Source organism: Chenopodium album, chromosome 20 (genome assembly GCF_948465745.1).
Source record: "Chenopodium album chromosome 20, dcCheAlbu1.1, whole genome shotgun sequence".
Lineage (NCBI taxonomy): Eukaryota > Viridiplantae > Streptophyta > Magnoliopsida > Caryophyllales > Amaranthaceae > Chenopodium > Chenopodium album.
The window spans coordinates 12,413,239-12,437,025 of record NC_137853.1 but is presented as its reverse complement, the minus strand read 5'-3'; the positions used below and the strand labels follow the sequence as shown (position 1 = coordinate 12,437,025).

The 23,787-nt window shown below is 34.2% G+C and overlaps 4 protein-coding genes across 4 annotated transcripts; 1 reads left to right on the top strand and 3 right to left on the bottom strand.

Moving 5' to 3' along the window:
• The first annotated feature begins 601 nt into the window (after window positions 1-601).
• Window positions 602-8,108, top strand: LOC145597467 (calcium-dependent protein kinase 20-like). Its single transcript, XM_081653646.1, has 7 exons — window positions 602-1,451; window positions 2,981-3,124; window positions 3,214-3,366; window positions 5,161-5,276; window positions 6,018-6,185; window positions 7,317-7,541; window positions 7,673-8,108. The coding sequence occupies exons 1-7, from the start codon at window positions 602-604 to the stop codon at window positions 7,766-7,768; spliced, it is 1,752 nt and encodes a 583-aa protein (XP_081509772.1). The 3' UTR covers window positions 7,769-8,108.
• A 1,870-nt stretch (window positions 8,109-9,978) lies between these two features.
• Window positions 9,979-11,445, bottom strand: LOC145596814 (F-box/LRR-repeat protein 13-like). Its single transcript, XM_081653010.1, has one exon. The coding sequence runs from the start codon at window positions 11,443-11,445 to the stop codon at window positions 9,979-9,981; it is 1,467 nt and encodes a 488-aa protein (XP_081509136.1).
• An 841-nt stretch (window positions 11,446-12,286) lies between these two features.
• On the bottom strand, window positions 12,287-14,154 carry LOC145596813 (F-box/LRR-repeat protein 13-like). Its single transcript, XM_081653009.1, has 2 exons — window positions 13,664-14,154; window positions 12,287-13,094 (listed from the first exon to the last, which is right to left on the bottom strand). The coding sequence occupies exons 1-2, from the start codon at window positions 14,152-14,154 to the stop codon at window positions 12,287-12,289; spliced, it is 1,299 nt and encodes a 432-aa protein (XP_081509135.1).
• A 2,544-nt stretch (window positions 14,155-16,698) lies between these two features.
• On the bottom strand, window positions 16,699-18,768 carry LOC145596812 (F-box/LRR-repeat protein 13-like). Its single transcript, XM_081653008.1, has 4 exons — window positions 17,338-18,768; window positions 17,159-17,254; window positions 17,043-17,096; window positions 16,699-16,878 (listed from the first exon to the last, which is right to left on the bottom strand). Exons 1-4 carry the CDS (start codon window positions 18,766-18,768, stop codon window positions 16,699-16,701), a joined length of 1,761 nt encoding a protein of 586 aa, XP_081509134.1.
• Window positions 18,769-23,787: the final 5,019 nt, after the last annotated feature.

Sequence of the window (23,787 nt, the reverse complement as noted above, 5' to 3'; positions counted from 1 at the left end):
CTTAGAAATTGGCTTACCAACACCATGATCTTGAATGTCAACCTCTTTTTAAGCAATTTCGTCCATAACTTAAAAGAGAGAAATGCGTGCCAACAGAAATTGGTACTAGATTTAGGGTTTGCAAATAATTCCAAGTAACAAATAAAAATTAAAGAATAGATAAACATTAGTTTTTGATAATTTTTAATTTTTTAATTATGATGTACAACATTAAATATATAATTGAAACTGAAATTACCATCCTAAAAAAAAAAAAAGAAAAAGAAAAAATAAAAAAAAAAATGAAAATTACCGTGCATGACAATATGACATACTCCATAGCTAATGAAAATTCAGGCTTAAAAAAACAACGGGACAATTTTTCCTGGCGTTAGAGAGTATTAAATTTATCTACCATCTTCATTTTCAGCTAAAAATCTTTTATTAATTTTTATTTGGACAAAACATAAAAAAATAAAAAGTCAATGTTGAACATTTTCCTCTTTTTGTTCCTAAAAAATCAAAAAATTACCCACATAAAAACATGATTAATTTTCACTTTTTAAAATATTTAACCAATACCCAATTAATTTAATTCTTTAATAAAATAATTATTTTCCTGATGGGGAACACAAGCTCAGGCCCCACAACAACAAATAAATCCAGTTTTTTCGATTCTGTTACCGCCGCCGTGTGGCGTCCCCGTGCGACTGAAAACAACCTTCCTCCTCCCATCACCACCACCGACAAGAACTCCAACACCAACCTTAACACCGACAAAAATTCCGACAATAACAACGTTAACACCGACCAAAACTCCGACAATAACAACGTTAACAATGATCTCATCCAAAATGAAATTACCAATCCACCCTCCCCCAAAACACCCACCACCACCGACAAGAAACCACCACCACAACTACCCCACCACGTGCGGCGGATTTCCAGCATGGGGTTACAACTAGAATCTGTTCTTGGTCGGAAAACCGGCAACCTTAAAGACACCTACATTCTCGGTCGGAAATTAGGTCAGGGTCAATTCGGTACCACCTTCATGTGCGTTGAGAGGAGCACAGGTAAAGAATTTGCCTGTAAATCGATTGCGAAGCGAAAGCTAACATCTATGGAGGACATTGAGGATGTAAGGAGGGAGATTCAGATCATGCATCATTTAGCAGGGAACCCTAATGTGATTAACATTGTTGCGGCGTACGAGGATGCCGTGGCTGTTCATGTGGTAATGGATTTGTGTGCCGGTGGAGAGCTTTTTGATAGGATCATACAAAGGGGACATTATTCGGAACGAAAGGCGGCTGGATTGGCTAGGGTTATTGTTGGGGTTGTTGAGGCTTGTCATTCTTTAGGGGTTTTGCATAGAGATTTGAAGCCTGAGAATTTTTTGTTTGTTAATAATGATGAGGATTCTGCTTTGAAGACTATTGATTTTGGTCTCTCTGTGTTTTTTAAACCAGGTATTTTGATGCAGTGTTGGATTACATTTTGATTGTGTTTGGGGATTGCGTGGATCGGGTCCACAATAACCTTATTGTGCATCGATGCATAAAAATTACCCTCTTGTGTTTTGGTGGAGATTATTTTAGTGTTCAAGTAATTAAGTTAGTTTTGGTATTACAAATTTGCTTAGTGTAAATGTTATAATTTGGGTTTGTTTAATAGTAGTGTCGTGTCATTGTAATAGGGATAGAGTAGTTTATAGTATACTCCATAGCAGTTTGGGGAGTGATTCGAATGATTGGTCTTGACTCTTGTGTGGACAGGGTCTGCAATGAACATCCATGCATAGTAAACCTTTTTAAGTTTGAATGGAGATTTTGTAGTGATCTATGTTGGTTTTGGAATTATAAATTTGCCGAATTTATTGTTATGAATTGGTGTTGTATTGCCATGGTATTGGAATGGAGTATGGGCTATTTAAATGCATGGCATTTGGCAGTGATCCTACATTAAAATGGCTCTTGGATCAATCCAAGTAGTTTATATATAATGTTATAACGAGTTTTTATTGAAGTAATTGGCTTTTGCACTTTCTCATGATATTAAACAGAGTAGGCCTTGCATAAGGCAAGGCTTTGGTGAGATGGGGGTGGCTTTCTGTGGGATACAGGGTGTGACCTTTGTGACTGACTTAATGGGATACACGGTAGCTTTTAATAGAATATAGGGTTATTGGGATCATCATATGTACGAGTCTGTAAATGTAACAACGGGGAAACTAGGAACTAGCTTGATCATCTAGTCTTTTTAAGAGTTTTGTGAACTATGAAGCCACTTATGAAGATCTGGTATATACTTTTGTCACCAAAAGACCTTGTTTACTGATTCTTGGGACCTTGTATAGGAACTACCCATTGTTTCCTATAGTCATCACCTTGACACTAGCACATGAGCTTTTGTTTTTCCATAAATTTACATTTGAGCATATGTCTATTGATGGTTGGTTATAAAGGACATGGATTTGACTCTTCAGTGGTCATAGCAATGTGCCTCACCATCAATGTCATTCTTTCTTCGTCTATGACTATGTTCGATGTTCTGTCTTCCTAAATTATATTATTGCATTATTGGGCTACCATACTCGCAGCAACCTATCAGGCGAAGTTTCCAAACCCCATTCCATCTTGTTGTAGTCTCATGGCCAGCTTTGCTAAGACATGAATGTTGCTTAGTAGAATCAGTGTTCTGTTTTTGCTTATTTAACATGGCGTAAACTCGATGTTTGCTATAATGTGATCTGTATACATTGAAGAATAGGATTTGAGAGGAAGTACTTGTTCTTTTACAAGTTCTTGATAGTTTGGTAGTCAAGATGTCTTTTGTTTGGTGGAATATTGTACACTAAATTGCTTAGTTATGTCCCTTTGAAATGTGCATGTCGGACCCCTTTCCTTGTGTGAGAGCCCCATTAGCTACCATGGGTTAGTGATTCGATGGTCAACTTAGTTTATGATGTGAAATATCTAATGAAAGGTTTATGATGCAGGTGAAACATTTACAGATGTAGTGGGAAGTCCATACTATGTGGCACCTGAAGTTTTGCGGAAATTTTATGGTCAAGAATGTGATGTTTGGAGTGCTGGTGTGATCATCTATATATTGCTTAGTGGTGTGCCCCCATTCTGGGATGGTTGGTATTCAGCTAAACCTACTTCTCGTTCTATATATGCTTACCTGCATATTTGTCTCACTTGGTGCACTACTTTGTATGTGGTTCAGAAACGGAGCAAGGAATATTTGAGCAAGTTATGAAAGGTGATCTTGATTTTATATCTGAACCATGGCCTAGTATCTCCGACAGCGCTAAGGACCTGATGAAAAAAATGCTTGTAAGGGACCCTAAGAAGCGGCTGACAGCTCATCAAGTTCTTTGTGAGTATTATGATTTACAATGCTAAATCCTCTTTTTTGTAATTGGTGCCTATGCTCATGTCAAATTAGAAAATTTACACAAAAAATGTGCTAGTCCTGACTATTCACGAAGCTAAAGATAATTCTTTGCAATAAGCAGTTAATTCACCAACAGTTGAATAGGTACACAGAAAAATTTTGTAGTCTGTATTATGAACTGGACATAAAACCGGAAGTAAAAAAATGTTCAAATTAAACTAAACTAGTGATTTGGTTTGTACCTCACTTAGTTTCATTCGCTAACATAGGCAGACTTTGTTGTTGGTTGTAGTAAGCATTTACTCTCAGCAATAATTAATGAACCTATTGTCAGCTTTTCTCTCAGAAAAATATGGTAGCAGCAGATCCATCGAAATATCTTGGTGGACAGACTACGAGGTGTAATCGAGAATCTGGATTGTGCATCTTCTAGACTTTCTTATATTTTATATGATCTTACCGTTGTCTACTTCACACTACTCTTCTTTTCTTGTTAATAAAATGTTTGTAAATCTTATCTTTATTACTTTCATCTGTCTCTGTTATCCGGTGTGAGAAGATTTTAGAATTTATTGCTCCATCAAATAAACGTGACACATTTCATAGTTTTGCTTCAGTTATGAATAGAATTATGCTTTCAATATAAATGTTTGTGAATCAAATATTTGCTGTTTACATCTTTCTCTGTTATTTGATGGTCATAGTTTGACTTTTAGAAATTCTGGCTGTTGGTTACTTGTTTGTCTCAGGTGTAGGTTTTTCGTCTTACTGGAGAAATTCTTAATTATTTGCTATATGATTTTCCACCCATTGTCTAGATCTTTGTCAAGGTGCATGTCCTTGATGAAAATTTTCATTATCACTATGTGGCCAATAAGATAGCTGCCTTACAAGGCCCTCTTGATTTAAATAACTCATCTGACTGTTATGGTAAATAGTCTGTACACATTTCTAACAACTCCTCTACCTGTTAACCATGGTAATTAGATAGTTGAATTACTCCCAATAATGTCTTAACTCTATTGTCTTGCATCTGTAGATTCAAAGTAATCTTGTACCTATAAGAATCGGATAAATTCCTGCCTAGTGAGTCAGGACTCAGGACTATTTTCGTTGTTTCCTTTGTGTTTAAGCAGTATTTAGAGATTTTTCTACTTTCTAATCCTCATTGCATCTCAGTCTTTTGGATCTGGTGGTTTGGTTAGGACATCATACTTTACTTGTGTATTGTGTTGTTTGTCTCTCTGTATATAATTTTGCTATATTCCAGTGTTTACTCTTTAAACCTTGTTTGTCTTTCCTTATTATTGCTTGAGTCCAGTGATTTTGTCTGTACATGTATCGATGTAGACGTTATTGATCACACTAATCCTGTTAATATCTATCATTAGGTTAATTATATTAAAAAAAAAAAGGGGTATCTTCTTACATTTTACATGCCTCAATATGATGATTCAGAATTGAGAAGCAAGGTTACCAAAGGATGAGTAGAATGTGCAAGTTTCTAATCCATAAAATAAGAACAAAGAGAAAAAAATACTAGTGGAGCAAGATTCACTGCATATAAGATGACTTAGTTTGCTAGTTATCATCTGTACATGTAACCAGCTTGATCACCAGGAGTAATTTATATATATATATTTTGTCTTGTTAAACTGGAGAAAATCTTTTGTAAAAGAATTTAAATTAGTGTAATACGGTGGGTAGTACTGTGGTTGATGGTTTTACAGTTTTACTTATATAGAGAACTATAATCTTCGAGCTTCTTGTGTACAGGCCATCCTTGGGTTCAGGTTGGTGGTGTGGCTCCTGATAAGCCTCTTGACTCTGCTGTTCTTTCTCGTTTGAAACAATTCTCTGCCATGAACAAGCTAAAAAAGATAGCTATAAGGGTATGTTCTGATTTATGATTCCAACAGTTTTGCCTGGCTGATTAAAACTGATGTGTCACAAGCTCAAATGGGATTTAGCTCATGGTAGTGGTACTATGCATAATGTTAATTGAGCATGTCATGAAAGTCAGCTATCTGAATGACTATACAATATTTTCACTGCATTTGTAAGCCACTAAATCTTGATCATAAACTCATCAACATTACCATAATGTCTGAAAATGTTCATATTCTTAGCGAGTTAAGGGAAGGGAGTGGCAGACCTTTGAATTTTTACTTCCAATAACAGCAGAGAGAATGTTTCCATCAAAAATATAAACCGAAATGCAACTGACAGATCCGCAGTGCTTGTAGGGCATGTGCCGCATGTCATTTAAGTAGCTGCATCAACTTCGGCATTAGAACAATATTCAGGCCAATTAGAATATACTCTTCCACAATAAGTTCCTCCTTTCCAAAAGAGTAGAATCTTTTTAAGACTAATGCAGAAGTGGTATTTGGACATCATTAATCTATACATATAGCTAATTCAGAGAAAACATGAAAAATTAACATGAACCTCAACATCTGGTAGTACGTATGACATCATAATAGGGCATAGTCTTACAGAACTACCAAGCCCATTAAGATGAGGTATTGTTGGTATCATATTCATATGTCAATACAAAAAAAATCACATAGGAATATTATGACTGAATTATTCTTCTCCAAGATGGGCTTAATTCATAATCATCTTTGCAGGTTATTGCAGAGAACCTTTCTGAAGACGAGATTGCAGGCCTGAAAGAAATGTTTAAAATGATAGACACTGATAATAGTGGACATATTACCCTTGAGGAGCTGAAAAAAGGATTGGAAAAAGTTGGTGGCAATCTCAAGGATTCTGAAATCGTTGGGTTAATGCAAGCAGTAAGTTGTGCTAAATTCAGATTTACACAATTACACATAAGCAGCTCTTTATTGTCTTTCTTTTCCTTCTCCAATCATTGTTATTGGCTATGTTAAATGAAAACGTCTTCTGTTTACATTTGAATGCCTGCTAACAAACATAGATTATTAGATTCCACTCTATTCATACTGGTTTTGTAACATCATCAAAAAGCTGAAAGCTGAAGTGATTGGCTAATAGGTTATGTGTTAATTAGAGAAAATGCTTAAATCAGCGAAGGATGCAGCATTTAGTAATAGGCAGGGAAAAGCCTGTTTTAACTAAATGAATGTCCATAGAAAGCCTCAGGCAGACCAATCATTACTGCACAGTGCGTATACATAAAACCCTTTGGTGTGACCAAAACCTAGGCTCTGATATTTCCTATTGTGTACACTGTCAACATAATTGTTTTGTAAATGTATTGGCAATCCACTGGGGAGGGTGGGTTAGTTTGGTGCGGCTTGGAGATGAAGATAAGCTTCTAGAACATTGCCAATATCGTGTTGTCAACATGCTTTTGAAATGTTCTTAATCCCTGGTTATTTAGTTTGATGAAAATCCCACATGGCCACATGGGTCTGGGGTTCATACATATGCAATCCTACCTATATAGTTAGGGCCTGTTCACTTCAGCTTAATTTCAGTTTAGTTCAGCTCCTAATTTCCTTCTCTCATAAAATATTCAATTCAATTCAGTTCAGCTCCAATCAGTTCAGTTTAGCTCCAATCAGTTAAGTTCAATTCAGCTCAGTTCGGTAAATGTGAACAGGCCCTTAGTCATCATTGGGCCCACATTTAATAAAAAAATGTTGATTTAGTTACAAAAATACCACTAGATAGACGTTTTTTTGTTTATCATGAAGATAAACTTGTATTTTTCTCAATAAATACATTTTGATTTAAAGAGAACAGAAAATATTACAATACTTAAAATTCCCAGAAAATTGAGAGCATTATGTCATGTTGTTGTCTGAAAATCTTGTAGTTCAAGTTTCATGCTATGCAACTTGACATGGAGCAAATATATGACTACGGTGGTATGTATGACTATGATAAAGATGGCTTACATGCCTATTTCAAAACCAAAATTAATTCTTTTCTTATTGCAGGCGGATGTTGACAACAGCGGCACAATAGATTATGGCGAGTTTCTGGCTGCAATGCTCCATCTAAATAAAGTTCAGAAGGAGGATCACCTTTTTGCAGCATTTTCATACTTTGATAAAGATGGGAGTGGCTATATCACTCCGGATGAGCTCCAGCAGGCTTGTGAGCAGTTCGGTTTGGGAGATGTTCACTTGGATGAGATGATCCGTGAGGTTGATCAGGATAATGTAAAGTCTTAATCATCCCTTTGTATATGTTTATCTCTTCCATTTGGCATTAGAAGGAAAATATCGCGTAGTTATACATATTGTCTTAAAGTCTAAGAGAGATCTGATAATAAATTTCTCATGCATCGCAGGACGGACTCATTGACTACAGTGAATTTGTGGCAATGATGCAAGACACTGGTTTTTCCATTAAGGGAAAGGGATTGGCTCATTTGAAAATTGGCTAGCTCTCAAATCCTGATCCTGGTAAAATAAAAAAGTTGCTATACATATATGTCATGTAGCTTCTTGGAAAATTGTTTTGTTGATTTTCGTAACAGCACTTCTAGTACGGAGTGCGTTTTTGTTGTAAATCTCAGTCCCAAATGTTCATAGAGAGAACAAGGAAGGATGAGCAAGTAATAGTTCTACAATTTTGCTTAGATTCTAATGTAATTATCACAAGCTGACTTAGTTTTTCACATTTTTCGTTCATAGTCTTTGATTCTTTTTTGCCAAGCTAGAAATGTGCTGAAGACTCAGATTCATAACAATTAGTCTTAAATCTTAACATTAAGACCGCTTTGATCTTTCACATGCAAGTTCAGATGTGGGTTAAGACAACAATGTAGTTGTAGAGAACTTTACTTATTACATTTTCTAATTCTGGATTATATGATAAATAAGTGATATTTAGCTCTGTTCTAGTTTTCATTTGTCAATGTGAGGCTCTGATCCCCTTATAGTAGGCCTGTACAAAACTCTCCGAGAATCCGAAAATCCAATCCGCAACCGATCCGAATTTTTGGATATCCGATCCGAGTTTTCATTTCGGATCGGATATCCGATCCGAAAAAGCGGATATCGGATGCGGATTTGGATATTAATTTTCATAATTTCGGATATCCGATATCCGAAAGATATCCGAAATATAAAGCCTAAAATAGTGAAATATATATAAATTTTTTAAATTGTTCATATAAAACTAACCCTGCATTATTAACTTATTGTAATATTCTTAATATATTTGATGATAACATTAATTGCAAAAGGACTACTATTTTTGTTAAAATATTTTGTACAACTTAGCGATAAAAAAACGGTAAAATTAGTGAAATTTAGAAAGTAATCATAACAATTTTACTTAATATTGGATAATGGATATCCGAAGCATCCGATCCGAAAATTTTGGATATCCGAATATCGGATATCCGAATTTTTCAAATCGGATTTGGATATCAATTTTTGATATCCGAGTCTTCGGATATCCGATCCGTGAACAGGCCTACCTTATAGTATGGTTGGAAATACCGACTATCAGCCCCTCGGAATCGTTTTAAGCTGAACCTAAACAAAGGGGAGTGTGGCAAGCTAGATTCAAACTCATAATTATCAACAAAGCAAGTGGCGAATATTAACAAATGCCTCAAACAGCATGGTTATTGCAAATTTGAATATGGTTTAAACTTCAAGATGATATGCTTGTTCCATATCTTTTTCCACCTTCTCAGTAGTTCTGTAGTTGTGAAAATTCTTCCTGCATGCCTACTTCTTAAACTGTGTCTTACTGTCAGAGGATCTGAAGGACACTACCAAATTGTGGCAATATTTTGCTTCTTTGATGACCTTTGTCACTTTTTTCTTGATACTGACATTATCAGTATCCGAAATCAGCTGTACCGAATTTTACTTGTCTGGTGAGCAACTAAGGTAGTTCCCTTGTCAAACTGTTTATAAAATGCTGGTAGTGATGTACTGATGTCTGTTAAGCAAATTGAACGGTCAATCATCATTTTCAACACATAGCTGGCTGAACTTTAATAAGTTTCATACCCCAAATTATTTAGGATAATGAGTTTCAGTTGGAGTTGGGAATTATAATAAGAAGAATTTCATATAGCATTTTAGAATAGGCAAAGTACTGGGTTTAGTGAGACATAAACATTCAGTTCATCAAATCCAAGCATCAAGAATACATCTAAGAATACTGCAGTAAGGACTACAGAAAATGAGAAACTTTACATTTCAGTGTAAATAGATAGAGATCACAAAATGACAATTGAGTAACATCCAAAAAACAAGATACAAAAATGGGCATATTGAAATTCAACCTGACTTCCCATTCATAATTCATTCAGATAATTCGCGTCCAACATAATTCATCTGACTAGGAAGTATTCCATCTTTGAAGTCCTTGCTCGATGCATTACATATATAGGAACCATAAAATAAAACCTCACAAATCGATCTCTGTAACAGAACAAAGTTCTAAATCTGAGATAAATTACAACAGACTAGCTCAAATTTCTTACAATAGGGACATAATCGGGAACACAAAGAACTTCACATTTCATACAAAATATAAAAATACATTGTAGAGCAGATGATAATATCTTATAGAAAAACGACTAGCATTTAGAAATTACAACAATGCTTAACCTTGACATCAATTCAAAATTCATTCAGACAATTGGCGGCCAAAATAATTAACCATACTAGGTCCAACATCTAAATTAGGAGTCGTTGCTTTGATTATATAGTGACCTTCGAACTCGATCTCACAAGCTGATGATCTCATTGAAAGATTAAACAATGTTCTACAGAACATATATTCCCTCCACAGTTGCTCCTTTTCTCCATCATCATCTATGAAATTGTCGAGGTTATCAACCATCACACGAAGTTTCTCCAACACATTTGCATTGTTCGAAATGTACTTAACGAACCTTACATCACTCTCATCCCCTGTAAGTTCCGAAATTTCTATATACTTAAGCTTCCTCAACAAACAAACCGGTATTAGAACACTCTCATTCTCAATCTCCTTTGTATATTTTGTCAAGATGAGGCGCGTCAAATTGTGAAAAACCGGCCTCACTTTAACACTCATATATCGAAAGCAGTTGAATAAAGTAAGATCATCATACAACTCAAGGCAGCTTATACTAGAAATTCCTTGAATAAGGTCTGACAGTACGCTGAGAGAATCGATTTCGCCTTTACTGGTAGAATGCCGAAAGGTGATGTATGCCTTTTGTAATCTACCTGGATGATTTACAAAGCTGTAACAGGCCAAACTACTGCCAATTACAATGTCTTTCAGCCTAGGTGCATCGATCATAAACCTGCTACGCCGCGATGTTCCAGACATACTCGCCTTAAAGTACTTCAAATTAGGAGCACATATATCCATGACAAATTCATCATATGGCCAATTTAATGTCAAAGTTAAATTTTCCAAAATCGGGCAAGATTTAAGCAATGCGATGATTGTTCTTATGAATGTAGTATTCAGAACAGGAAGATAAATCTCAAGCTTCTTCAAATTAGGAAGAGTAATAATTCGATTTTCAGGCAAATTAAAACGAAAATTTCCACTAAATTTGAGTTCAATTAAAGAATGACACTCGAAAATGCAAGTAGGTAGTGGAATTAAAGGGAGCTTAGAATCGAATTCGACTGTCACCTTAATTTCTTTGGGATTTCGGGTGCAAATCTGATGAAGCCAGGACTCCAAAAGCGAGGAGCAGAATTCCTTATCACTATCTTGACAGTAAAATCGAAGTTCGAAGGTGGTGATTTCAAGGGAAGTAACTTGCCGGAGTATGTTATCAATAATAGTTAGGAATTTGTGACGACTATCAGGGTATTGAGATTTGAGTAGTCGTAGGAAATGATAGTGGTTGATGACAAGGCGGGTGACGAATCGGGACCAGAGACTACGCCATCGACGAGATAAGACGGAAGTGGTGGCTGCCAAATAAAGGGGAAGGCGAGAGAGAATGTTGCCCAAAAGGAAGTTTGGGAGAGAGCTTAATCTGTCTACTTCGCCGCTGCCGCGGCTGCTACCGTTGTTAGTGGTATCTTCCTGGTCACATGGATACAATCTTCTCTTCTTATTGCCATTGTTGACGCTGTTTTTCATTTGTAATTTGGATTTTTTGTGAGCTAGACAAGCGAGTGAGAAAAAAAGGAGTGAGGATGAGTGAATGGCAGGAAAATAGTAATAACAATTGATTTTTTTTAAGCGGGAAAATGGTAACAGTTGAGTTTTTTTAGCGGGAAATTGTAATAATTGCGTTGATTTTGGCGGGAAAGTGGTTACTGCTCTGGCTAATAGTGTCATATGTGTCAAGGCTGTCAACTGTTTTCTGTTCATGCCTATTATTTCAACTTGTCAAGGCAACTACTGTCCCCATCATCTCTGTTCAATGTTTACGTAATTACTGTTAATAATTGGTGTCAATGTCAATAAATTAGATTAATTAATTAAGATTTTAAAATGATCTTAAGTGTAAAGTGAAAAGCATATCATGAAACGGAAGGAGTAGAATGTTGTTGTGATAATGTAAGAGATATGTATTACTACTCCATTCATCTCAAAAATAATTGATACGTTTAACTTTTAATTATTTTTTCACCTATAACCTTTGATCTATTGGAAATCAACATTTATACTATGATATTAAACAAGAACTAGCCATTGAGATTTGAGGATATTAATACAGAAAGAGCATTTATAAATTATAATAATAGACAATCCATGAGAGTTACAAGAACAGACAAAAAGCTTACCAACAAAATGGATTACAAGCTCTTTCAGATATATGTAAAATCTCAAGGCAAAAGCTTACATGAGTTACATCATACAAAAGTTGAGCTGAAATATACAATCCTGATGGGCAACTCAATAGTAATAAAACCCCAATTTTAGACTCTTAGTCGACAAGCAATCGATCCATGTCGATAATCATTGCTCGATGAATCTACAAATATACCAGACTACCAGAGAACTTAATCTGACAAATCGAGGATTTCCTTGAAAGCATAAACAATTTCTTACAAAACTCCAATTCCCTCCATGCTTGATCTTGATTAGTTCCTTCAAAGTACTCAACAATGTAGCCAAAAACCAGAATCTCCTCTAAAACTTCTGCCTTGCATAGAATGTACTTGAGTAACCTCAGATCATTTTCAGTACCTTTAAGATCGTATATTTCCATCCACTTAACCTTAGCTAACAAACTAGCAAATATTGAATCATCCGAGTTGACTTGGTGTAGTGAAGCATAGGTCAGGCAAATCCGTGTCAGATTACGAAAGGTTTTCCAAATATTGGCCACTCCATTGTTGAGTGAATTGAACAAAACAAGTCCATTGAGCAAGTGAATGCTCCCAACAGTAGAAATTTCTTGAAGAAGTCTCGCTAATTGGCTACAAAAAACACTTCCAACCTCGAAAGTAGATTGATCAAAACCTAGTGTAGCGTGGAGTAATGTATTTCTATTGTTAACAAAGCGGTAACACGCGAAACAACCGTGTAATAAAACACGTTGCAATTTCGGGGCATCAATCACAAATTCACAAGATTTCGACGATATACTCAAAAACACAATCAAAGACTTCAAATTCTGAGCTGTTATATTTATAACAACTGCATTTTCTACCAATGTCAACTTCAAATCTAGAGACTCTAATGACGGGCAAGATTTAATAAATGTACCCATCAAATCAGGAGTCATGCAAACAGATTGTAACATCAGTTCCTTCAAATTAGGAAGATTAATAGCTGAACTATCAGGGAACTCACAAACAAAAGGTCCAGTTAATTCGAGATTCGAGAGATAAATCAATAACTATATACTAAAATACACACCAGCAATGACACATGTCATCTTCTGGTGTGTCCTTATTATATTTTTTTTTGAAAAAAAAAACAAAAACTTTTGAAAAAAATGATAGAGAATATATGCAAAATATTTTTTTCTAAAATTTAATCGTAAAATAATATATTTACAAACTTAGATATCTAATCATATCTTTCTATTTCTATTTAAGTAATTGCATTTAATGTATATAATTATTTTTTATAGTAAAAAAAATCATGAATATAATCTTTCAACCTAACATAATTAGCGAATGAATTTTTTTTTAAATGTGAAATAAAAAATATAAAAAAAAAAGTTTGAACTAAAAATATAATATGTAGTCATAAAAAATAAAAAAATAATAGTAGTATTTTAAGTTGCTAGATTTAAGCTAAAATAAGAAATTGACTATGGATCATTTTTTTTTTATAAATATAATTTTAATTGATACTCCGTAACGAAGAGTGAAAAACCGTGCATGGCACGGGATCTAACCTAGTACTTTGATAAACACAAATTGGTAAGGGAATGCGAACCTTATCAGTATATCGAAGATCAACCTGAAGAACTTCGGGATTCCGGCCGCAAACCAGAGAAATCCACGATACAATTTTAAAGGACAAGTTTTCGAATTCATCATCGAAATCAGGTGGGGGAGTAAAAAGAATGAAGGTGTTGATTTTAGGGGACGAACATTGGTGGAGAATGTGGTCGACAATGGTGAAGAATTTGGAAAAGTTGAGGGATATTAGCGATTCTAAATCGAAGTAGTCCAAGTGAAGGCGGGTGATTTGGGTCCAGAGGCGGCGCCAACGATGGGATAAGACGGAGGTGGCAACGGCGGAAGGGATTTCAAGAAGTGAGAGAATGTCGGCGAGAATGGAGTCTGGGAGAGAACTTAATCGGTCTTCATTTTCTAAGTCTCCGCCATTGTTGTCGGAGCTCAACTTCAGCTTTTTCGAGCTAATTTCTTGGTGTTCTGCCATTGTTTATTTTTTTTAAGGTTTTTATTTTTTTGGAATGATTTTAGGGTTTTAATTTGGTAAAGGCTTGTATGTGGGCAAATATATACAGGTTTCATTTGATTTAAAATTTGAGTCTAAGAGCAAGATTAAGACTCAGGATGACATTATCATTTTTTGATTTTGTGATCTTAAGACAAGACTTTGTTTTTTTAATGCATTTAAGAAGCTAAGTCTTAACAAAATCTGAAGTGGAGTCTTGAAAATTCAAGACTCAACTTAAGACTCAACTCTATACACTATACACAGTGTTTTCCCTATATATACATCAAAACACGGTGTTTTGATAATAAATATTTTTTTTTAGTTCTTTAAGTACATTATAATTTATGTGCATTTCTTAAAAAAAAAAAAAAAAAATCTATGTACGTTGTTTTTAAAAAAAAAAAAACATGTTTGTACGTTGTTCCAAATTTTTTTTATAGATATGAACGTTGTTTTTAATTTTTTGTATACAATTTTTTTTTTTATAGATATGTACGTTGATTTTAATTTTTTGTATACAAAAATCATGTTCCAAAGTTTTAATGCAATATGTGTAATTTTAAAATTTCATGCCTTTAAATTAATTAAATTCATGTAGTTCCATTATAATTGATTTTTTTTTGCTTGATCTATTTTGCTATTATTTTTCAACTGTGACATCTAAATTGGGTTAGAAATTTGCTACCCCACTGTGAATATTCATATCATATTAAAATTATATATGTATTTCAAAAAAAATATATTGAAACATATGTTAAAAGACAAAAAAAAAAAAAAAATTAATAAATATTTTAAATAAATCTAAAATAAGTCTTAGGATTGAAGAGATAAATCTGATTGAGTCTTAAAGAGTCTTAACATAATTAAAATTAAAAAAATAATTAAATTTAATATAAAATCTGATGTGAAAATTAATTAAAATCTTAAGACCAGACAGGGCTAATCTTGCTCTAATAATCCAAATTTTTAATTCATATTCAAATTTCAAATTTAAATTTTAAACTTTATACAATTACAATATCAATGCAGTTTTAATGATTCTCCTCTTTTCACTTACCTTTATTTTCCTATAATTTTCATATAAAACTCGATTTTTTTATGAGCGAAGTTTTAGGAGAAATAATTAAAAAAAAAACAATACTCCCTCCGTTTTTAAATATTTGCTCCATTTCTTCATGCGCGAAAATTTAGGAGAAATTAGATAAAGTAATACTCCCTCCGTCCCCTAATTTTGGTCACTTTTGCAAAAAAAAAAAAAACACGGGAATTAAGGAAAATTAAACAAAGTACATGGAAACTCAAACTCAATCATTTGTAAAACAAAAAAGAAGAGAGAGAAAATGCTGCATTAAAAAAGGGGCGGATTACAAGAGAAACCAATAGGTTTTTCTGTCTTTATTACACAACCAATGAAACAATTAGATTTCATTACAAATCCATGTGATTATCTGTTAACTAATCACATTAAAAGAAAAAATGTAGCCAGCCAATAAAATTAAAGTACACAGATTGCTGACTATACACATCAATAATCTACAATTATAAAAACCCTTTCCTCTCATTTTTTCAAATCATTTGAGAGAGAATTACACTGTGAATTCTACAGAGTGAACAACAACAAAAAATTTGGAGAAAAAAAAATCGAACCCCTAAAAAACATCATTGCCTCCTAATCAAAATGGCTTCAGACTTCTCTTTCGATTTGAACGGTGATTTGGCACAGGTTGCTGCTGCTTATGATGCTGAAATGACAGATGTTTTTGAGTATGATCTCAACTTTGCTGATGAAGATGAGAGTGAAACACAGAGGGAGTATGAACATCAAACCACTGGTTCAACAGAGGCAGCTCAACAAACAGGCAACCAACATGAGACAGAGGATTTCAACCACACTCAGCAAGCAGCAGGAAATCAGCAACAGCAAGATAACAACAACAACATTGAGCAAGGTCATCATCAGCTAAGGAGGCTCAGTAGTGGGGCCAGACTCAACATATTAATATGGCTTCTGACAAGGTCAAAAGATGGGAAACTTAAACATGGATCCATAAAAGAAGCATCCATTCATTTTAATCTGTGCACAAGAACAATTCTCAGAATCTGGAAGAAGGGAAAACAACAAAGAGAAGCAAATCAGGACTACAACATGTCAACAGGATTTCACAACTGTGGAAGAAAGAGAATCATCTCAATTTCAAATGAAGACATCAGGGCAGTGGCAATGGGGAACAGATCATGCCAAAGGGACTTAGCCACAATGCTTTATGTGAGCAAAAGCACAATCCAAAGAATGATTAAAAGAGGGGAGATCAGACCACACACAAATGCATTCATGGTCATCTTTAATACACACCAGTGGAGCAAGAATATGTTTTATTCATCTTATTTTTACATGTGTTGATTAGATTGCCTGATATGAGTTAATGTTATCCTTACCATAAATGAATTATACGTGTATCAAGAATATATTTGGTATTGGTCATATGATTTTTAATTCTTTAATTCATTGGGGTTTCAAAGGATTTAGATGATGATGTTGATTGAGATTGTTATGTGCCAATTGAAAGGATAATAAATTTGCCACTCTAAAGCTGTTAGTTCTTGTACAACAGAATCAGACTTGGTTGATATATTAAAACAGCTAGACCATGACTTGTTTACTTGAGGTAGTAGTAATGAATTCAGAGTCTTTTCACTATGTAGCTGCACAAGAGCACAACTTAATCAACTAGTCCAGTTCATTATCTCGTGCTCGATCAAATACATGAATTAAGGCATAAATGATTCAGATTAAACCAAGGTATTCAGTCCTAACTACGCTGAAACCCCTGTTTTCCAAAACAGATAGCCTACTGCTACTGAATTACTGATTTCAGATACTGAACAGGGGTTTCATGAAATACAACCTCACAAATCAATCCCTGTAACAGAACAAAGTTCTAAATCTGAGATAAATTACAACATACTAGCTCAAATTTCTTACAATTGGGACATAATCGGGAACACAAAGAACTTCACATTTCATACAGAACATAGAATTACATTGTAGAGCAGATGATAATATCTTATAGAAAAACGACTAGCATTTAGAAATTACAACAATGCTTAACCTTGACATCCATTCAAAATTCATTCAGACAATTGGCGGCCAAAATAATTAACCATACTAGGTCCAACATCTAAATTAGGAGTCGTTGCTTTGATTATATAGTGACCTTCGAACTCGATCTCACAAGCTGATGATCTCATTGAAAGATTAAACAATGTTCTACAGAACATATATTCCCTCCACAGTTGCTCCTTTTCTCCATCATCATCTACAAAATTGTCGAGGTTATCAACCATTACACGTAGTTGCTCCAACACATTTGCATTGCTTGAAATGTACTTGACGAACCTTACATCACTCTCATCCCCTGTAAGTTCCGAAATTTCTATATACTTAAGCTTCCTCAACAAACAAACCGGTATTAGAACACTCTCATTCTCAATCTCCTTTGTATGTTTTGTCAAGATGAGGCGTGTCAGATTGTGAAAAACAGGCCTCACTTTAGCACTCATATACCGAAAGCAGTTGAATATAGTAAGATCATCATACAAGTCAAGGGAGTTTATGCTAGAAATTCCTTGAATAAAGTCTGATAATACAGTCACAGAATCGATTTCGCCTTTACTGGTAGAATGCCGAAAGCAGATGTCAGCCTTTTGCAATCTTCCTGGATGATTCACAAAGCTGTAACAGGCCAAACTACTGCCAATTACAATGTCTTTCAGCCTAGGTGCATCGATCATAAACCTGCTACGCCGCGATGTTCCAGACATATTCGCCTTAAAGTACTTCAAATTAGGAGCACATATATCCATGACAAATTCATCATATGGCCATTTTAATATCAAAGTCAAATTTTCCAAAATCGGGCAAGATTTAAGCAATGTGATGATTGTTCTAATGAATCCAGTATTCAGAACAGGAAGATGAATTTCAAGCTTCTTCAAATTGGGAAGAGTAATAATTCGATCTTCAGGCAAATTAAAACGAAAATTTCCACGAAATTCAAGTTCAATTAAAGAATGACAATCAAATATGCATATGGGCAGTGGGATTAAAGGTAGATTAGAATCAAATTCCACTTTCACCTCAATTTTTTTCGCGTTTCGGGTGCAAATCTGTTGAAGCCAGGACTGCAAAAGCGAGGAGCAGAATTCCCTATCATCATCTTCACAGTACAATTGAAGTTGGAAGGTGGTGATTTCAGGGGAGGTTACTTGCCGGAGAATGTGATCAACAACGGTTAGGAATTTGTGACGACCGCCAGAGTATGGAGTAAAGAATCCCCGTGAGAACTGACAGTAGCGAAGGATGAGGCGGGTGACGAATCGGGACCAGAGACCGCGCCATCGACGAGATAAGACGGAAGTGGTAGCAGCCAAATAAAGGGGAAGGCGAGAGAGAATGTTGCCCAAAAGGAAGTTTGGGAGAGAGCTTAATCTGTCTACTTGGCCGCCGCCGAGGCTGCTGCCGTTGTTAGTGGTATCCTCCTGGTCACATGGATACAATCTTCTCTTCTTGCCATAGTTGACGCTGTTTTCCATTGGTAATTTTTGAGTTTGTGAGAGTTAGGCAAGTGAGTGAGAAAACAAAAACAAAAACAAAAACAAAAACAAAAACAAAAAATAAAAAGAAATGAGGATAAATGACAGATAAAAAGGGTGATGATTAGTATTGACTCAATACAATGTTTTTGGCGGAAAAATGGTAACAGATGATTTTTTTTAGCGGGAAATTGTAACAGATGCGTTGTTTTTGGCGGGGAAATGGTAACTATAAAAAATAGCGGGAAATTGCAACAGTTGTATTGTTTTGGCGGGAAAATGGTTGCTGCTCAAGCTTTATAGTGTAATGTGTAATGTGTTCAACAGTTTTCTTTTCTCAGACATTTGTCATGTTATCTTCAAACATAAAGTCCATGAGTCCATGACTATTACTTCAACTTGTCAGCTGTCCAGCAACTAGTCTCCCTAGTATGTATGTTCAATGTTTTCGTAATTACGTGAATGCCAATTAATTAGATAAATTGACATAAATTTTAAAACGATCTAAAGTGTAAAGTGAAAAGCAATTTCATGAAACAAAAGGCGTAGAATTTTGCCGTGATAATGTAAGAGATATGTATTACTCCCTTCATCTCAAAATAATTGACACATTTAACCTTTTAATATTACTAACCTAGGCTACAAACTTTGATCAATTGGAAATCAACATTTATGGTATGATATTAAACCAGAACTAGTCACTGAGTTTCTTCAAAAAAAAAAAAAAAAAAGAACTAGTCACTGAGAATATTAATACAGAAAGAGCAACGTTTATAATATTAGTCATTTCATGAGAGTTACAATAACAGGCACCCGTAAAAAAAAAAACAATAACAGGCAAAAGATTGCACCAAAAAAAAAAAAAAAAAAAAACATGCAAAAGACTGATAAGGGTTACAAGCTCTTTTGGACATGTGTAAAATTTCAAGGCAAAAGCTTACATGAATTACTTCCTACAAAAGATGAGCTGAAACAAACAATTCTGGTGTACAAATTAAGACCCCCATAGGCTCCATTCAAGCCGACAAGCAATCGATCCATGCCTATAATCATTGCTCGATGAATCTACAAAACTACCAGAGAACTTAATCTCACAGGTTAAGGATTTCCTAGGAAGCTCAAACAATTCCTTACAAAAGTTTAATTCCCACCAGAGTTGATCTTGTTCACTTCCTCCAAGGTATTCAACAGTGGGAACATCAACCAAAATCTCCTCTAAAACTTCTGCATTTGAAAGAATGTAGTTGAGTAACCACATATCATTTTCATCACCCTTAAGATTGTCTAATTTCATCCACTTAACCTTAGCTAACAAACAAGCAGGAATTGGAGCATCCGAGAACATCACTTGGTGTAGTGAAGCATGGATCAAGCAAATCCGTGTCAGAATTATGAAAGGTTTTCCAAACATTGGCCACTACATAGTTGATCGGATTGAACATTCTGAGGCCACCCACTAAGTGAATGCTCCCAACACAAGATATCTCTTGAAGAAGTTTTGCTATGTGAACCGAACTGTATATAAACCGAACCGCTTGCAATTTGAATCGTTTATGAACCGGATCGCTTATAAACGAATCGACTACAAACTGCTTACTATAAAGAGAATATTCAAATCAAGTAAAAAGGTATTTTAAATGAAATTTAATTATGCACACATGTTTACTACCGATCGAGCATTAAAGAACTGAACTAGTTATAAAGTGAACCGAAAAAGAACCTACTAGTTATAAACTAAACCGAAAAAGAACCGAACCAGTTATAAACTGAACCGAAAAAAACCGAACTATTTCTAACCCGAAACCGTTCCCAACCCGAAACTGTTTGAACCGAGATAAAAACCGTTTACACCGAACCATTAACAAACTGCAACCCGTCTGCACCGAACTGTTTACTAACCAAACTGCTTACAACCCAAACCGAATTAAAACCGTTCAAGAATAAACCGAAACCGAATCGAACCGATAACTTTTTAAACTGAACTGAAACTGACCCGCGAAACATTTAAACCGATTTCAAACCGACCCGATTTAATACCGAACGAATTTCAAACCGAACCGAACCCGAACTGTCAAACCGTTTTGACAGTGCTAATTAGGATTGATTAGAAGCTTCTATACGTTTTCCAAAAGATCTTAATTATCCTTTTTTGAAAAGATAAGATCAAAGAGTTTGAATTTGAATAAAAACTTTCCTTTTTTAAGTCCTAATTCTATTCGGATTTAAAGATGTTCAAAGACAGTCAGATTTTATTTTTGTTCCTCATAATCTTTATCAAAATTTTATATGGTTGGATAGATCTTGAAATTATATTTCCAATGATATATTATAATATTAATTCCGAGCTATAACGAAAAAGATATGAAAGGGATACGAAACTCTATCAAAAACTGACACCCTTCCACTATTTCGGCCATATCTTTTTATCTAAAAAGTATTTTAATCTGATTTTAATTGGGTTGGAAAGTATACTTCAATAGCTTTCCAATTACATATTATATGCCTTATTTCGACTTTTGGATCAAAAGATATGATAAAAACAAAATCCGCAAAAAACTGTCTTTCGTCGCTGGATGACAATTTTGTCGCCTGGCGACAAAGCTGGTTGTTGGCGACGAAGTGGAGTTTTATTCCTCTTCAAATACTGACTGTTTTCAATCGGATTCTGGACTATTTTCCTATAAATAGGGTCCCTGGACCTCCGTTTTACATAATCAACTCTCATCTACAATCACCTAATTCTCTCTCTTTACTTTTGAGCAATATAGCTTTCTTTCTCTCTCTCTTTCTAAACTAGCTTTTACAAAACACCATACCGCATTCACAAGATCTAGACACACATAGCCAAGTTCGAAGTTGCCTTCGCTCTAGACGTGAAAGGTTGATACATTATGAGGGTTTGATCCCAAATTCAGTCTAAATTTTTTAACTCTTTTTTTCAATTGTTTAATTTAATTCTTTGATTTATTATTTCATTGAAGTTTACTAACTCGTGTATTTTGTTATTAGAAAGAGGTACGAGGCTTCAAAGTAAGTTATTAGCTTACTTCCTTTTTATTTCAATGTAGAAAGCATGCTTAGATTTGTTTAATTCCTACTATCATATTAGGATGTTTTGATTGCTTTCGAGAATCATGTTTAGGGTGCCTCTTATTCTTTCTAATATCATGTTAGTATCATGTTAGAGGTAAAGCTTTGATCTTTGATGCTGAGTGATATGCTAGGATCTGTAATTAATCTTGTTAGTATCATGCCTAGGATCTTGATATTGTTATCAAGCTTTATTATGCCTTATTAGGATTATGATTATTATGTTATGATGATTATTATTATGTTGTATGATATATATTATTGTTATTGCTTGATCACGCCTTTTATGCATGTTTAAAGGGAATTTGTATCACGCCTAATAAGATAATTAATAATTTGGTTTACGCTAATATGATTTTAATTCAAGTGATCGCCAATAATAGATTTATTTGTGCATTAATATTCAACCAACATAGATTAAATAGGTTTAGGGCTAACCTAATGATTGCATGTTAGTCAGAAAGCGCACATGAATACGAGTAGAATAAAGTAGAGGCCTATTTATAGGGCAGATTCTTTCTATTTTAGATTGGATTCAGACCCTTATCCCCGTACACCAGTCTTGGTTCTAGACCTATTGGAGTTGTTGATCTCATGGATCGTTAAGGGGTGTAACCATCACCCTGTGAACGGTTTACAAGTTACTAAAACTTATTGACGACTCTTTTGCTCTTGTTTCCTTCCCTTTGGACGCCACCATACTTAATGTATGGTCACAGTGGGGTTCAAGCTTGGGGTTAGTCCTTGAAATATTCCCTACAAGTTCTTTTTTTTTTTTTTTTTTTTTTTTTTTTTTTTTTTTTTTTTTGAAGAACATTTTAATTTTAGGGCTTGTTTACATTTACTGAACTGAGCTGAACTGAACTGAACTGAACTGAATTGAGCTTAAATGAATATTTTATGAGAGAGGCAAATTAGGAGCTGAATTGAACTAAACTAAACTGAACTGATTGGAGCTGAACTGAACTGAAATTAAGTAATTAAATGTAAATAGGCCCTTAGTTTTGGTACTCCTTTTTTTAAAAAAAAATTTAATTATAGTATTATTTTAGTGTCTCATTTTGCCTAGTAGTGTGGTATTTTTGTCAATAAATAACTTCAACTTATAAGTAATATCTTTAATTATCGATAAGGCTTAATTATAAAAATTGATATCTAAAAAGTACTTCTCTGTTTTTTAATAGTTACAACACTTCTATTTTCACGTTTTCTAATGCATGTTTTCAATCGTTTATATCTTTAATTACCTGTGTAAAAATTATAAACATTTGATATTAATATTGTATTAATCGATACGAATCTAACAAAATCTCACATGACTATATTTTTAATAAAACATAAATTGTTAAAGCTAGTCAAAGTAAAACAAGTAAATAGTGTAAAAGTCAAACTGGTACAACTATAAAAAAACAGAGGAAGTATACATTGAGACGATTCTAACAAGTTGTCACATAACTACATTAAATCTTATTTATAAATACAAATTCTTAAATGAACCTGGTTCACACTAATTTATTGTGAACCATTAACATTAGAGAAACTATGATTGTTTTATTAATAAAAAAAAAGTCACTTTAATAAATGAAGGTTACCATGTTGAAAATAATAGTCATTTTGGTAATATATAGCCTATAAGAGGTTAATTTTTTTAATGAAATATTTTATAAGGTCAATATTAATAATAAAGGTCACTACATTAAAATTAAGGTCATAACGTCGTACTTCAAGTTCACAATAGTATTAAACGTTATACAACTTTTAATAAAGGTTACTATGTTAAAAATAAGGTTACTATGTTAAAAATAAAGGTCACTATGTTCAATATAATGTCAGTTGCGTGTGTATAAACCTCGGGTCCACAATAATATTATTGTGAACCAGGTCCACGCAAGTATTTTTGTTTTGGTCAGACGATCGATGCATGTGGAT

Bases quoted from the DNA above. Each gene is read 5' to 3' on its own strand.
- LOC145596812 (XM_081653008.1), bottom strand. From the start codon at position 18,768: ATGGAAAACAGCGTCAACTATGGCAAGAAGAGAAGATTGTATCCATGT. The intron at 17,097-17,158 runs GTAAGAAATTTG...GTTCTGTTACAG, and splicing joins TTCCCGATTATGTCCCAATT to GGATTGATTTGTGAGGTTGT. The intron at 16,879-17,042 runs GTAATTCAGTAG...GCTCTTGTGCAG, and splicing joins CTGTTCAGTATCTGAAATCA to CTACATAGTGAAAAGACTCT.
- LOC145596814 (XM_081653010.1), bottom strand. From the start codon at position 11,445: ATGAAAAACAGCGTCAACAATGGCAATAAGAAGAGAAGATTGTATCCA.
- LOC145596813 (XM_081653009.1), bottom strand. From the start codon at position 14,154: ATGGCAGAACACCAAGAAATTAGCTCGAAAAAGCTGAAGTTGAGCTCC. The intron at 13,095-13,663 runs GTTAGATCCCGT...GTTCCCTGATAG, and splicing joins TGTGTTTATCAAAGTACTAG to TTCAGCTATTAATCTTCCTA.
- LOC145597467 (XM_081653646.1), top strand. From the start codon at position 602: ATGGGGAACACAAGCTCAGGCCCCACAACAACAAATAAATCCAGTTTT. The intron at 3,367-5,160 runs GTGAGTATTATG...TCTTGTGTACAG, and splicing joins GACAGCTCATCAAGTTCTTT to GCCATCCTTGGGTTCAGGTT. The intron at 6,186-7,316 runs GTAAGTTGTGCT...TTCTTATTGCAG, and splicing joins TCGTTGGGTTAATGCAAGCA to GCGGATGTTGACAACAGCGG.